The 16,632-nt window shown below is 41.3% G+C and overlaps 1 protein-coding gene across 1 annotated transcript in view; it reads left to right on the forward strand.

The window, feature by feature from the left end:
- The window catches only part of LOC117348294 (dual oxidase 1-like), a 201,892-nt gene extending 185,945 nt beyond the window's left edge, over positions 1–15,947 (forward strand). Inside the window, exons 30-34 of the mRNA XM_033920228.1 lie at positions 3,640–3,872; positions 3,965–4,123; positions 10,585–10,740; positions 11,364–11,492; positions 15,270–15,947. Coding sequence (XP_033776119.1) covers positions 3,640–3,872; positions 3,965–4,123; positions 10,585–10,740; positions 11,364–11,492; positions 15,270–15,392 — 800 coding nt within the window. The 3' untranslated portion in view covers positions 15,393–15,947. The remainder of the gene's footprint in view (positions 1–3,639; positions 3,873–3,964; positions 4,124–10,584; positions 10,741–11,363; positions 11,493–15,269) is intronic.
- Positions 15,948–16,632: the final 685 nt, after the last annotated feature.

Consider the following 16,632-nt stretch of genomic DNA (forward strand, 5'->3'; position numbering starts at 1 on the left):
TTAGAGATGATTTGGAGTGGACCTCCTTGTGGATATTATGGCTGATGATTTTTGAATGCTGAGCATTTGAGATATGTTTCTATTTTCATGTTTGCCTAGAACGGTTTTGCATTTTAATCCAAGCAAAAGAAAAATCCAACAGGAACTGCAGCAAACCAAGCAGCAAAGCAAAAAAACAAAACAACTGCAGATTATGTACAAGATGCAGGCACTGTTTATTTCAAACTTTAATGGTATATACAACCTTATTACCAAACCAGAGAGCCGACACGGTCCGTGTTTCGGACAACATGCCTTCTTCAGGGGTCCTAATGAACATAAACATTGGATGTAAATGTTCAATGTTTACAATCCTAAGTTTCATTTACATCCAATGTTTATGTTCATTATGAGCCCTGAAGAAGGCGTGTTGTCTGAAACACGGACCGTGTCGGGTCCCTGGTTTGGTAATAATACCATTAAAGTTTGAAATAAACAGTGCCTGCATCTTGTACATAGTCTGCAGCTGTTTTTGGGTTTTTTGCATTTTAATCCTGCATTTAATTGAACAGAAGTGGGGACGATGTTTTTTTTTCCATTATTGGGCTGTGAAGAGTATAGGTGAATGAATTAATGAGACAAAGCCAACATGGATTTAATCAAGGGAAATCTTGCCTCACCGATCTACTAGATTTCTTCAAAGGGGTGAATAAACATGTAGATAAAGGTGAACTGGTCAATATTGTGTATCTGGATTTTCAAAAGGCATTTGACAAAGTACATCATCAAAGACTTCTGAGGAAATTAGAAAGTCATGGATTAAGAACTGGTTAAAAGATAGAAAACAGAGAGTAGGATTAAATGGTCAATATTCTCAATGGAGAAGGGTACAAAGTGGGGTTCCAAACAGCAAATAGAATATGCAAAGCTAGTAGTATAATATATGAACCCAACAATAACACTACTACCTTAAAATATGGATACTTTTGTTACTGCAGAATTTATAACAGGGGATAAAAGCCTCAGAGCCCTGTCTGCAGTAATAGTTTGTTTGCCTGCAGACTAGATAGGGTGACTTACTTCATCAGCAAAACAATTGTACCAATTGATAGCAAAATCTTCACTGTATAGTCCTGTATATTTGTATGTATTTCACTATATATTTCTGTAGGATTTAAAATAAAGCAATCAAACTTATCGGTGAGGTCCCCACCGATGGTGGCCAGCCAGTGTTTCGCTTGATGCTGCGTCAGGGTTAGGACCGTCTCAATTTGGTGACATCAGCTTGTGAGCACTAGATGAACATGCCGATTTCACCAAATTGAGACAGTCCTGACCCTGATACAGCATCAAGCAAAACGCTGGCTGGCCACTGTCTGTGGGACCTCACTTATAAATTTCAGGGGTTGTTTTGCCGATGAATAACCAAGACGTTCCCAATTCAGACTTGGAAACATCACCCTGCTCTCCTTTAGCTCAGAATGGTATGGGAGAAAGGGTGAAGAATTTAACCAATATCCTAGTATCAGAACCAAAGAAATCCAGCATCCAGGACAAGTTCCTGGAGAAAAAGTTCATAAACCGTTGTTAAGATAGACCTGGGAGAAAGTCACTCCTTATCCTTGGGATCAGTAGCATGGAATCTTACTACTTTTTTGAATCCTGTCAGGTACTTGCAAGCCGGCTTGGCCACTCTTGGAAACAAAACACTAGGCTTGATGGATCTTTGTTCTGATCCAATATGGCAATTCATACGCTCTTATGGTCTAACTCAGGCTGGGGGTGTGGAATACACTGAGCACCTACTGCAGTTGCCAGGTTCTGCTGAATTAAAACAGGCTAAGCTAGCACTGGGACAGGTACAATCCCTGTATCTCTCTTTTGGGGGACAAAAAGCAAACCAAAAACGGTAGAACATACTTAAAGGTTTACAGGAAAGCAACGAAAAAGGATTAGAAATATATTCACTCTATTTTTTTAAACCCTTTCCACTTTACTCATTTCCCCAGTTCTTCTTCCATGCACATAATAGGAGCCTTGACCAACACATTTCATAATTGCTTATAGAAACAGATGACATGTAGGCCCTTTCATTTCCATTTTTTCTGCATTTCTGCATTTTTATAATTTGTATTAATTAATTAACTAATTTTTAATTTGATTTTATTAATTTGAATGTTATAGGATATTATGTATTAGAAATGTTATTTTCCTTTTTCTATTTAAATGGAGTTCATTTCATAATTTTGATTTAATCATATTGTAAACTGCTTTGATCCTTTTTGGCTGTATATGCGGTATATAAAGATTTTAATAAGCAAAAACATTTATCACATGTTCTACTCTCATACAGACATGAAATATTGCAAGGGCCCTCTGTGAGCTATAGCTCCTTTGGGAACTGCTTTTCGTTCTAATGTTTAGTCCAACAAAGATAGTGAACAGAAAAGTTCTAGATGATACTAGTTTGAGGCAAAAAAAATGTGTACTGCAATGAGATAGATATATATATATATGTAATATCAGTAATAATAAAAACAATTTTATATAGTGAGAAGATCTCAGTGTGGATTGGTCAGTCAAATGAACAGAAATCGTTCAATCCATGCACGGGTGACAACCCAGCACACCACACCATCATAGAATCTTACTCATGTGTAGTGAATCAAAATAAGTGCACAAAAGCACTCGTGATAAATCATACAAAATTATATAAAGTTGCAGTAACACATTAGCTGACAACAAAGTAGAATAACTGCACAGTCTATCCAAAAAGCAGTAAAAAAAACAAAGCCTTAAGTGGACGGCCTGCAAAGGCAAGAACTCCCCAAACGAGTTTCGCAAGGGGTCCAATTGCAGAAGCTGTACACTTCTCCCTCGTCATTCGCGGGGGATACAGGCAGAGCCAGACCGTGAATGCTGAAAAACCGCGATTATCCAGCTCGGCCCACCCCCACCTCCCTGCCGCCTTCCCGGCCTTACCTGGTGGTCTAGAGGGTTTTCAGGGCAGGAGCGATCTTCCTACGCTCCTGCCCAGTGCAGATCGCCATCAAGAAATGGCTGTAGGGAGTTCCCGACGTAGTCTCGAGAGACTACGGGAACTCCGAGCAGCCATTTCCTCATGGCGATCTGCACAGGGCAGGAGCGTAGGAAGATCGCTCCTGCCCCTAAAACCCTCTAGACCACCAGGTAAGGCCGGGAAGGCGGCAGGGAGGAAAAAACGATGGATTTTTTTTTTTACATTAAGACTTTTTAAAATTTCCCCCCCCCCCCCCCAGAAAAAAAATCACGATTATATGAAACCGCGAGGGCAGGAACCGCGAATGGGGAGGGGGAAGTGTACTCCAGGAAACATAGATGGTTCAACTGATTCAACTTGGGAAATAATCCTTCTTCAGGAACCTGTCTTAAGTGAACTTCCAAGAGAAAATGCCCAGATTAGAAATGGCATCACTGTATTTTCCGTTTGTTTTGTTGTTTTTATTTTATAACCTTTAAAGTGAACTAAATTAACTACCATATTACTTTATTAAGGTATACATCTGTGATCGTAACATATTCCAGCCTGAACATGAGCAGTCTTTCTACGGAGAGTTCTCTGGTATTATATAACTTTCCTTGCAGAGTAAATAAGAAAGTGACTTTTCTCTTTCTTCTAAGGTGTCACACATCTCAGATTTCAGAGACCAAATGATTTTGATTACAAGTCCGGCCAGTGGGTAAAAATAGCCTGCCTGGCCCTGGGAACCACTGAATACCATCCCTTCACCTTAACAACTGCTCCTCATGAGGATTCACTGAGTTTGCATATCAGGGCTGTTGGTCCATGGACCACCAGATTACGAGAACTGTACTCGCCTGAGAATGTAGCTGAGCTGGGTGGATATCCCAAGGTGATTATATGGTCCTCTATTTCATGTATGCCAGTGCCAAGTCCACTGAGATGTCCCAGGAAGCTTTATAATCCTATAATTATCATCTGTAGATATATCTGGACGGGCCATTTGGTGAAGGTCATCAAGAGTGGAATAAGTTTGACGTGTCTGTGCTTGTGGGAGGAGGTATAGGGGTGACACCCTTTGCATCTATTCTCAAAGATCTTGTCTTCAAGTCATCTGTTAATTCCAAGATAACGTGTAAAAAGGTGAGAGCCAGTGCTGTGCAGATACATTTCCCTCTATCCAACCATCAACAGTATAATTTTCTTTTTCTTGGCATTTGTATTTCTTTCTTTTGTCTGTGATTTCTCTCTCTTTCTCTCTCTCTCTATATATATATATGTGTGTGTGTGTGTGTGTGTGTATATATATATATATATGTGTGTGTGTGTGTGTGTGTGTGTATATATATATATATATGTGTGTGTGTGTGTGTGTGTGTGTGCATATATATATATATGTGTGTGTGTGTGTGTGTATATATATATATATGTGTGTGTGTGTGTGCATATATATATATATGTGTGTGTGTGTGCATATATATATATATATGTGTGTGTTTATATATATATATATGTGTGTGTGTGTTTATATATATATATATATATATATATATATATATAGCTTTCTTTGTGTATCCCACATCCCAGCTTTTCATAATTAGAAATCATATTTTTTTGTGTGGATTGTTCTGATTTTGTAAATATCAGATTGAAAGCTCAATTTTCTCTAAATCTTTTACATTGGGAAAAGCAAAGTCAGGATGGTTGCAGTTTGCAGTGCATTTTACAAAAGGCTGCTTGAAATTAGGAAAAATATGGGTATTTAGTGGCAGTACAGAAGGAACAGTGAATTTGCAAATAAGTATTCAAAGAAAGAGTGACTTCGCTTGGGGCCTTGAATGTGTAAATGGCAGATTTTGCTACCAAGACTTAGATGTATAATCTGTGTGTGCAAGGGAAGCCAGTTAAGGAGCTGAGCTACAAAGCTCCAATTTTTTGTGGTATGAAGTGGTTTTGATTACCAGAGGGATAAGCACAGTTCTCCCCACTTCATTACTCTTCCAAACTTCAAGTCCAAATGAGGAATGTGTGCCTCAGAGCAGGAGTAAATTCTAAAGGTGACATTTTTGAAGTATATATGTATTTTCATAACAAAGGCCATGGGCTAGCACGGTAAATGCTCCAAAGCCCATAGAAATTGAAAGGGTGTTGGAGCCTTTGCCCTGCGGCTTTGTAAAAGGGGGCCAAAGTAGGAAATGTATGTATAATTTTAAGTCTCACCAGGGAATACAAAAATGTCTTTTAAATCCAAAATTCCCCATTACTTTGCCAGAAGTCACTATAAGATGAAAGAAAAAGCCTCAGGTTACTAGTGTGCCTATGCTCTACAACAGGGGTGTCAAAGTCCCTCCTCGAGGGCCACAATCCAGTTGGGGTTTCAGGATTTCCCCAAAGAATATGCATACAATGAAAACAGTTATATAGTAGACTTGACTGTTATATAGTAGACTGGACCATAAGTGATCTTGAGAACTTATATCGGGTGGTCACGTCGTGAGAAGTCAGTTCTAGTAAGGGATTGTAGCCCTGAGGAAACCCCCTCTACGGGTGAAACATGTTGGCTTATTTATCCCTTGTCAACCACCATCCCGGTTAAGCTAAGTATTGATTCAAATACTTCTTAAAGAATATTTATTATATTTAACTCAAGTTGCAAATTTTTGAAAAAATATAAGAAAATATAAAAAATACATTCCAAGACTTTACTAGTTTTACATTAACATCGACGCGGTGACGATTGGGTGCATAAAGCCAAGGGTCATGATCATTTATTGAACCCTTGGTGGCATCTCTGAGGGCCGTGAAGAAAAAGGAAAAAAGTAAATAATCAATAGAAGGCACACAAGGGAGGTCTAGAATACCTCCCCCACTTATGGTCTACAATGAAAGCAGAGCATGCAAATAGATCTCATGCATACCAGCACCTAACACAGATGCCTACCAACGCATAAGTCATACCATGCCTATTCTCCACCCCTAACCACACCTGCTTTTTATGTAGATATGGGTAGTCACCGGTGGGCACCTTGCTGAGTTCTGCATGTAAATCATAATTAATCATTTTTTTAAATTAGCTTAAATTAGCTTAAATTAGCTTAAATTAGCATAGTCAAATACCACCAAGTACAGACCAAAAACAGTAGCATAGCGAGAGTGAGTGGTGTCCGGGTCAGTGGTGCCTCTCCCCTTCTCTCTTCTTTCTTCTCTGTCGTCGTCCCCCCAACACACACACACCTTCCCGACCACTCCTGCCGCGTATGTGCCCCCTTTCCCTTCCCCCACACCTCTTTAATTTTCCCAGCATGAGCAGCATTACGAACTTGCTTCCCGTGTTGTGTCGCTTCTCCTTCTGACATTGCTTCCTAGGTGTGGGACCCGGAAGTGATGTCAGAGAGAGCTGACACCGATGCGGGGTAGCAAGTGAAAGGGGCATGTGGGGGTTCGGGAAGGTGTGAGGGGGGGTGGAGAGAAGGATGAATGCCAGCACCTCCACCAAGACAGTGCCTTACTATGTCACCGGACCAAAGACAAGGAAACAAACCCCACGAACAATTAACAATATTGTATTTTTCCCTCTTCTCCCTTTTGTCTCCGGTCATCAAGTTTCAAGTTTATTTAAAATTTGATTAATCGCCTAATCATGTATTCAAGGCGATGCACAATTCTAAAAACAATTTTTGACAGTATGCAGGGAAACAAAAATTCATATAGCAAATACATGACTTACAGGACAACAGGACCAGTACGGGATAAGGGATGGAAATACAATCATAGAAAGCAGATGAAACATTCAAGGAAAACTTTTTGTTTGTGCATTCCTATAATGATGCTTGCTTTTTTTTTAAATCCCCTGTTTTAACAGATATGGCTTTTTATTTATTTATTGTAAACCGCCTAGACAGAATGATAGACGGTATATCAAATAAATAAACTTGAAACTTGACAATGCAAAGAAGAATAGAAGTGGGGAAGGAACTGTACACATCAACCAGGGCTAAAAACAATGTATAATGTATTCTCAGAAATGGAACAAAATGTAATCTGTTTGGGGACTAAAAGTTTCAAAACCAGTCTATGAATGGTTAGGGGTGGAAAATAGGCACCTGTGTTAGGCGCAGGAAAACCCTGACCTAATATACCGGTGCTGGGGAAATTTTCAAAATAACGTCTTCGATGTTACAAGTGCGCCATCTACTGGATGTCAAGTGTAACCCCTAAGGCAGACTTCTCAAAGCTGAAACACGGGCCATGTCGCGTCGGCTACATAGACTGGTTTTGAGATTTTTAGTCCCCAGACAGATTACATTTTGTTACATTTGTGAGAATACATTTTGAATTGTTTTTATCCCTGGTTGATGTGTACAGTTCCTTCCCCACTTCTTTTCTTCTTGCATAGTCAAGTACCAGCCAATTAAACAGTTTTGAGTTCCGCGCGCAACTTGGCTAGGTGCCACCGATCTAGCCACATAGCGGTGCAGTCCATGGGTTCTTACTGGAGTTGGTCCAGAGGAAGGTTACTAAAATGGTGTGTGATCTTTGTCATAAGGCATTGGTTTATTTAGCTGGTAGGGGTAAGAAATTTAAAAAATACTCATCACTGCCAGCTGAATATTGGTCCATTTTTTTGTACATATTTATGACTTTTCTGGCTAATTGTCTTCGATATGACTGATGACATAATCTAATACCTAAGGGCTCCTTTTATGAAGCCACATTGGCGGTTTAACGTGCGTAACAGCGCGCGCTAAACTGTCGGCCGCGCTAGCCCCTACCGCCTCCTCTTGAGCAGGCGGTAGTTTTTCAGCTAGCGCGGGGGTTAGCGCGTGTTAAAAAGTCGCGTGCAATAAAGCCACTAAAGCGGCTTCATAAAAGGAGCCCTAAATGTTCTTTAAAATTACATTTTTAAGTATGCGGTCTTTGCTTCAGAATAAACACATTTCTCAATTTGTCGGTGAACATGGAGCATAGTGTGAAATAAAAGGGAAATGAAGATTGAAGGTATCTGATTGTCATCAACATAGGTGTTTATGGACTCCTTTTAACTAAGCGGAGTTAGAGCATTTACCACGAGCTAGCGAGATAAATGCTTCAAAGTTCACTGAATTCCTATGAGCGTCAGAGCATTTACCTCGCCAGCCTGTAATAAAGTGGTCTAATGCTGTGTAGTAAAAAGCCAGCGTATGTCAATAAAGAAATCAAAATATTTTCCTCATGTCTCAGCTGCAGTATTCTGGAACCAGTATAAGCTTTTGAATGATTCTCTATGCGTAGTGTGTGGCAGGGATTTCTAGCCCAAGTTTCAAGTTTATTTTTGACTTATTGAATCGCTTAATTTAATTTGCTAAGCGATTTACAGATAAAAAATAGATACATCAGATTAATTATAAAAGGATACATAAATTTGACACATTATCATACAAAATAATAAATAAAGTCATACAAACTAACAGATACATGTGGAAAGAAAGGGTAGAACTACAATCGTATATATAAAAGAAAACATAAATGGTAAAAAACAACAGGTAGGGGAGATAACGGGGAAATAAAAAGATAAAAAAGGAAAAATTTAATAATAATCCTTAGTTAAGCTTATAAATTAAACGCATCTTTAAAAAGGAAACTCTTTAAGCTGCTTTTAAACTGTTTCAGATCATTTTCTACTCTAAGGTACTGGGGCAAACTGTTCCATAATTGTGGGGCTATTACAGAAAAAATGTCAGGGCGACGAGTTCCGATGACTTTTAGTGATGGAACTGTTAAGAGTTTTTGATTGGTGGATCTTATACAGCGTGACGTACTATGTGGAATAAGTAATCTATTAATAAATTGGGGTTCATTTGTAGTCAATGTTTTAAAAACTAAAAGTAAGATTTTAAAAGTAATGCGATGGGCAATAGAACATAAGAACATAAGCAATGCCTCTGCTGGGTCAGACCTGAGGTCCATCATGCCCAGCAGTCCGCTCACGCGGCGGCCCAACAGGTCCAGGACCTGTGCAGAAATCCTCTATTTATACCCTTCTATCCTCTTTTCCAGCAGGAAACTGTCCAATCCTTTCTTAAATCCCAGTACCGTACTCTGCCCTATTACATTCTCTGGAAGCGCATTCCAGGTGTCCACCACACGTTGGGTAAAGAAGAACTTCCTAGCATTTGTTTTGAATCTATCCCCTTTCAACTTTTCCAGATGCCCTCTTGTTCTTTTATTTTTTGAAAGTGTGAAGAATCTGTCCCTCTCTACTCTCTCTATGCCCTTCATGATCTTATAAGTCTCTATCATATCCCCTCTAAGTCTCCTCTTCTCCAGGGAAAAGAGACCCAGATTCTCCAATCTCTCAGCATATGGAAGGTTTTCCATCCCTTTTATCAGACGTGTCGCTCTCCTCTGAACCCTCTCGAGTATCGCCATATCCTTCTTAAGGTACGGCGACCAATATTGGACGCAGTATTCCAGATGCGGGCGCACCATCGCCCGATCGCCCGATGTGACTCAATCAAGAGCGATGTAACATGGTCAAATTTTTTGCGGTTGTGTATTAATTTGATAGCACCAAGGCAAAGGAAACCGGCAGCAGGGCGATGATAGAAAAGCAAAGGGCCAGCACTAGAGAGAGCCCTAGCGCAAAGGAAAACTTAGGAAGAGAACAGAGAAAGAAAATGTGATTGTTGCTGTTGTCCGGGTCTCGCCATGTCTGGGTAGATAGAACCGACGTTTCAACCATCATGCTACCGGGCTACATGAACCATTGGTCTGACCCAGTAAGGTTATTCTTATGTTCTTAAGTTACACGGAAATACCTTTAAAACAAATAGGAGGAAATAGTTAAGCTCTGGACTAGAGAATGGCACGGTGACAAAATTCATCACCGTTCCCGTCCCCGCGGATAACCGCGGGAAACCATCTTCATGCCATTCTTTAAGGAGAGAAGAAAGAATCAGAGTACAATTGGTCACAACCACTGACCCGCAAGCTTTGCTTTGAAGAATGCTGGTGTAGAAGGACCGAGGTTGAAACGGACACTAGAAAATGACATGGGATTATTTCCCGCGGTTATCCGCGGGGACGGGGACGGTGATGAATTTTGTCACCATGTCATTCTCTACTCTGGAACTCATTGCCAGAGGATGTTGTAACAGCAGTTAGAGTAGCTGGGTTTAAAAAAGGTTTAAACAAGTTCCTGGAGGAAAAGTCCATAGTTTGCTATTGAGACAGACATGAGGGAAGCCACAGCTTGCCCTGGGATCGGTAGCATGAAATGTTGCTACTCTTGGTTTCTGCCAGGTACTTGTGACCTGGATTGGCCACTGTGGAAACAGTACAGTGGGCTAGATGGACCATTGGTCTGACCCAGTATGGCTATTCGTATGTCATTGTTGAGACAAGAAGGGCCTCTAGGGTCAAACAGAGGAAATGGGAGGGGGAAGAGCCAAAACATGCATTCATATTCATATAGTATTTAATGACCCTGGAATGACAAAGAAAAAGATGCAGCTCTAGACTATAAAGTAAAAATTACCGTCATGATGCTTTTAAAAATCTTAGACAGGGAGTAAAGAAGTCAATTTGGTGTCTTTAGCTTTTAAAGAACTACTTTGTTTTTTCAGATTTATTTTATCTGGGTGACTCGGACGCAGCGGCAGTTTGAGTGGCTGGCAGATATCATCCGAGAAGTGGAGGAGAACGACAAGAACGACCTGGTGTCCGTTCATATCTACATCACCCAGCTGGCAGAGAAGTTTGACCTCCGCACAACAATGTTGGTAAGCTGATGGTTTTTGCTTTATGTTTGGGTCCTCATTCCGGATCTATTTTCAGATACTTTCACTGGTACTTTATGGAATGGAAAGTAACATTTGAAATTAATGACTATAAATCAGTCCGGTTGTCTGCCGTATATTTATCTAGTACTTGGCACGTTACAGCCCTAGAGATAAAGCCCGACCTAAAATGCACTCTGTCATTCTAGTAATTCGGAACAAATCCCACAAAGCACAACCTGAATAGAAAATTATATACCACTGATAACCAATAGGTGAGACACAAGCAGAGCTCCCTGTAAGTTACCCATGTCCCTGAAGCATTTAGGAGCCCACAGTTATGCCAGGTTTGTGGCTGGTGTAACTGTGGTCACATAAATTTTAGGCTAGTACTCTAATGGAACCTGGGCCATTATAGGATAGGCTCCTCCCACACGGCCTTAGGGTACCTGAATGGAGGGATCCAGTTATAGAATGGCTCCCAAAGTACTCACCAACATGCTCTAAAAAATAAATAAATGGGTGAAAGACGTGTGCATTGTGGACTTACTTCTGCCTGTGTTCTCTGGCTCCCAGATATTATTTTTTGCCTGTAACCACCCAATCTTCTTTTCTTTTCCCTTTAGTACATTTGTGAACGACACTTCCAGAAGGTGCTGAATAAGAGCTTGTTCACAGGATTGCGCTCCATCACACATTTTGGAAGGCCCCCTTTTGTCCCCTTCTTTAATTCGCTGCAGGAAGTTCACCCTGAGGTCAGTCTAGTTTTGATGTCCTTGTCTTTCTCTCTGCTTCACGCTTGTAATTTTAGACCTCACACAATTGGAAATTTGTTCCCAATACACACCCAACCACCCTCTCATTCCCACCCGAACCAGGAAAGTATACTTATTTTCACATTCATTTTGAGCCTCCCCTCTGCTCTCAACTTAATACCAGGGTTCTCAACACAGACCTTCGGACACACCCAACCAATATGATTTCAGGATATCCATAATGAATATGCATGAGGAAGATTTACTTACAATGAATGCAGTGCATGCAAATTTATCTCGTGAATATTCACTGTGGATATCTTGACAACCGGGCATAGGAATATAAGAATAGCCTTACTGGGTCAGACCAATGGTCCATCAAGCCCAGTAGCCCGTTCTCACGGTGGGCAATTCAGGTCACTAGTACCTGGCCAAAACCCAAGGAGTAGCAATATTCCATGCTACCGATCCAGGGCAGGCAGTCTTGGTTTGTCCTGAGGAGTGGGTTATGAACCCCCTGGCTTAATATGATGATCCATTGTCTTTGAGCTTTTCAGTAATTTGGAAGTAGGTCTGATCAAAGAAGTAGAACATCCCATACCTCTGCATGATCCACACCCCTTCTGGCAAAGATCAAGACAGTTGGTATCAGGAGACAGTGAAGATGTTAGAAATCACTTGTAAGAGCTATTAAGTGCTGGAATCATCAAAGAGTCCCAAAGTCCATATACCTCACCTATAGTAGTGCTAGGAAGAAGAATGGGTCCATACACATGTGTATAGAACATTGAACAAAAGAACCATACCAGACTAGTACACATTACCAAGAACAGATGATGTGATGGACTGTCTGACGTGTAGCAAGTGGTTCTCGGTGTTAGACTTCAGGAGTGGGTGCCACCAGATACCTATGAAAGAGAGTGAGAAAGAGAAGACAGCTTTCATCTGCCCACTGGGGTTTTACCAATTTAAATGGATGCCCCAAGGGATCACAGGAGCTCTGAGTACCTTCCAAAGACACATGGAGAAGATGGTTGGAGAACTGAATCTCTTGGAAGGGTTGGTTTACCTTGTATTTGGAAGAATACGAGGTGTGGATTGTGTTTGGAAGAATACAAACTGAGACTAATGAAGACTCTTGACAGGCAGGCTGGAGGCACAGGGTCTCAATCTGCCATTAAACAAATTCCAGTTCTATCTGCCTTAAGTGAGGTATGTGGGACACATTGTATCTGAAAGTGGTATTGGTATGGATCCAGACAAAATTGCAGCAGTAGCCACTTGGGGCAGACCTATTGATTTGAAAGACCTCAGATCAGGCCTAGGATTTTGTAGCTATTACAGAAGGGTCATACAAAATTATTCATCCGCTAAAGGAGCTCAAGAAAGGTTACCTGCCTGAAAAGAAAGGAGGAGGCAAAACCCAAAGTCGGCGCTACCATACTTCAAACCATCAGAGCCTTTTGGATCCAGATGGACCCAGGAGTGTGAAGAGGCTTTCAAGAAGATTATCCACTGTTTGACAAATGCTCCAGGGTTGGGTTTTGCTGACAGTCGACTGCCCTATGTTCTGCATACAGATACTAGCCAAGAAGGGTTAACTGCAGTACCAAACTTTTAAGAAGTCAATCAAAACTTTGACAAATTTCTCTGACCCCACTTCAATCTTGATGTACTTCCAAAACACTTCCAGATAAACTTGACTAACCTTAACATGCCAATGTAATTTTGAAAGTTTTCTGTAATGTCACTGTCTGTATACAACCGCTTTGAACTATTTGTGGTATGGCGGTGTATAAAAATAAAGTTATTATTATTATTATTATTGTACCAAGAGTATCCAGAGGGTATTAAGCCTGTCGCTTTTACCAGCCAAAAATTATCTGAACCTGAAAAGAGGTATCCATCTCACCGGCTGGAATTCCTGGCATTAGAATGGGCTGTACTATATATATGGTGCCAAATTCACAGTATGCACTGACAACAATCCACTTACATATGTTCTGACTATGGCCAAGTTCAATGCTATTGGTCACAGATGGCTTGCTGCACTAGCTACAATTGATTTCAGTTTGAAATACCGCCCAGGAAAAGTAAACATTGATGCTGATGCACTATCAAAGAGAACGTACAGCAGTAATTCCTCTGATCCATGGGTGCAAGTATCAGAAGATAGGGTCAGAGCCTTGTGCCAGCTTACTAGTGAGGGTGAAGCAGTTACCTCACTGGGAGTATCTGCCTTATACCAATGTCACCAGCCTAAGTGACGATGGCTTAGCTTTAAAAAAATCTGACATGCAGAAGTCCCAGAGAAATGATCCAAGTTTAGAGCCAGTATGGAAAACAAGTACCATAAACCTATTGAGTATCTACTGTCAAATCACCCAGAAGTGCCTCTTCTACTTCGTGAATGGGACCATCTGGTTATGTCACATGATTTATTATATCAAACCACCCAAAATGCCACCTGCTGCACCCAAAAACAGTTGGTGCTGCCGCAGAAATTTTGTGGTTCTGTATTAAGAAGTTTGCATGATGAGAAAGGCCATATGGGTGGATTGCACCACTGAGCTATCAAAGCCAGGTTCTTCTGGCCCAGATTGTCATGCTTCAAGTTTCAAGTTTCAAGTTTGACCTTTATTTGATAAATCGCTTATAATAACATCTAAGCGATGTACAGTAATAAAAACCATCAGAGTGTGGTAATACAATTAATTTACAATAATTACTCATAAAACAAACAAAATTAAACGAACAGGAGGGGGTGGGAAGGAAGGGGAAAAGTTACAATCTTGTTCTTAGTTAGAGAAAGACATCGAAAGGGAAGCACATTGGGTATTAGAGGGTAAGAAAAAATATTGGACCTAAAAAATGCTAAAAGGTGGAATATCATATGTCAAACGCGTCTTGAAATAGGTAAGTTTTTAAAATTTTCTTAAAAACAGCGAGATCAGTTTCGTTTTTAATGAAATTTGGAAGGGAGTTCCACAATGAGGGGGCTTTTACAGAAAATATGTCATTTCGCCTAGTGCCTATGACTTTTAATGAGGGAACTGAGAGCAATTGTGAAGAAGAAGATCTAAGAGAACGTAAAGTTTTGTGTGGGACAATCATTTTAGCAATATATTGAGGTTCATTGAAGGTTAGAGATGCTGACATTGAATGGTATGTTAAGACATGTGGGAAGTTTATGATGAGAAAGACATTGCCTACTCGAGCTGCACCTCTAATGCACATCATCAGCAATGGACCACTACACCTAGTGTGCCATATTTCCTTGTGGACTATAGGTTTATTGTTTTTTTATTGACTGTAGACTGTTTTGAACAGTCAGTGGAACTAGAGAGGCAATCTATAACTCTTTTGAATAAATAAATGGCTTTGGTAAACTCATATGACATATGACCATATCATGGTTAGAAACATAGAAAAATGATGGCAGAAAAGGGCCCACACTAAAGATCCCCTTCCCTAAATTTATTCTCCCAGATATCCTATATGTCATCGAGTCTACCTATTCTGATGACTCTCCCCCCACTATTACCCTCTTAGAGATCCCACATGCGCATCCCATTTATTCTTAAAATCTGGCCTTGACCACCTGCACAGGAAGTCTATTCCAATGATCAACCACTCTTTCGGTGAAGAAATACTTCCTGAAGTCGCCATGAAATTTCCCGCCCCTGATTTTTAGCGTATGTCCCCTTGTGGCCGAGGGTCCTGATCATTAATTTACATAACAATGATGGTCATGACTTCTTTGTTCTTTTCACTTAGGTGCAGAAAATCGGCGTGTTCAGCTGTGGACCCCCTGGAATGACCAAGAACGTAGAGAAAGCTTGTCAACAGCTCAACAAGCAGGATCAGGCGCACTTTGCACATCACTTTGAGAACTTCTGAAGTGTCTTCCATATGTTTTTTTTATTGATAGACGGTATTAGTAGTTAAGCATATTAGAGGTAATCCTATAAGGAGCCGTGTAGATTTAAGTGGCAAGAATGTGCATAAACGCTGGTATTATAGTCATTTACGCATCTATGGGAACACATAATTGACAATAATCCAGGCACACTGTTCTGTAACCATGCACCTATCTAAGATAGTGTGTACTTTGCAAGTGGGCATTCACATGGGCAGAGACTAGGCAAGGCACACATGAGCACAACTTATAGAATATTATATGTGTTTATCTCCCCAATCTAGACACAGACATTTATACCAGCTAGAACCTAAACATGCTGTGGTATTGTGAGTGAGGGCAGGCCCTGAAGTCAGGAGGAACTGGAGTGTTCTCCTGCTCATTCATAGTTCGCGAATCATGGACTCGCTCATTCATGGTCTGCTCCGACCACCTCTTCCTATAGTAAAGTCGGGCTACACCAATCAGCAGCTCCATGTCAAAGCAGCTCCTGATTGGTGTAGCCCAACTTTACGGCGGTCGGAGCAGACTGCGAGTGATTTTCTTCACCCGCCAGCACTCCAGCTGCCCTCTCCTGCCTCTTCGAAATTTGCGGGGGTTCCTGGAACAGAACCCCCGCGAATTTCAGGGGAGTACTGTAACACTTTATTAAAGACAGTGGCATAGTAAGGGGGTGTGAGGGGGTGATCCGCCCCAGGCATGGTCTTCCTCAGAGAATTGGCACCCCTCCTCCTCTCTGCCCCCTCTTCCCCACTGCTCCCTCTGCCGTGCATGCGTCTGTGCTCCTTCCTCATACCTTTTTAACTTTGGTACAAGCAGCAAAGAACTTGCTGCCCGTGTCAGCTTCAGAGCTCTCTCTGACATCACTTCCTCCTGGAAGGAGCACGGGGGCATGCACACAGCACTGGGAGGGGGGGTGAAGGGGGCAGGAGAGGGGTGCTGCCGCCCCGGGTACCAGTCACCTTCGCTACACCACTGATTGAAGGTGTCAGGTAGGTGGTCCTGTTCAAGTCACAGGTGAGGGAAACAAACATAAGAACCTTATCCTTCTTTAAAGGTTCCTAGAGGATAAAGGAATTGAGGGGTACAGATAGGAGTAGAGGTAGGTCATGGTGATAGTCTGGGACCACTGCTCAGGCAGTGGGTCTGATGGGCCGCCGCGGGAGCGGACCGCTGGGCAAGATGGGCCTCTGGTCCGCCTCAGCGGAGGCAACTTCTTAT

The sequence above is a fragment of the Geotrypetes seraphini genome, chromosome 14, assembly GCF_902459505.1.
Source record: "Geotrypetes seraphini chromosome 14, aGeoSer1.1, whole genome shotgun sequence".
In the NCBI taxonomy this organism is placed as follows: domain Eukaryota; kingdom Metazoa; phylum Chordata; class Amphibia; order Gymnophiona; family Dermophiidae; genus Geotrypetes; species Geotrypetes seraphini.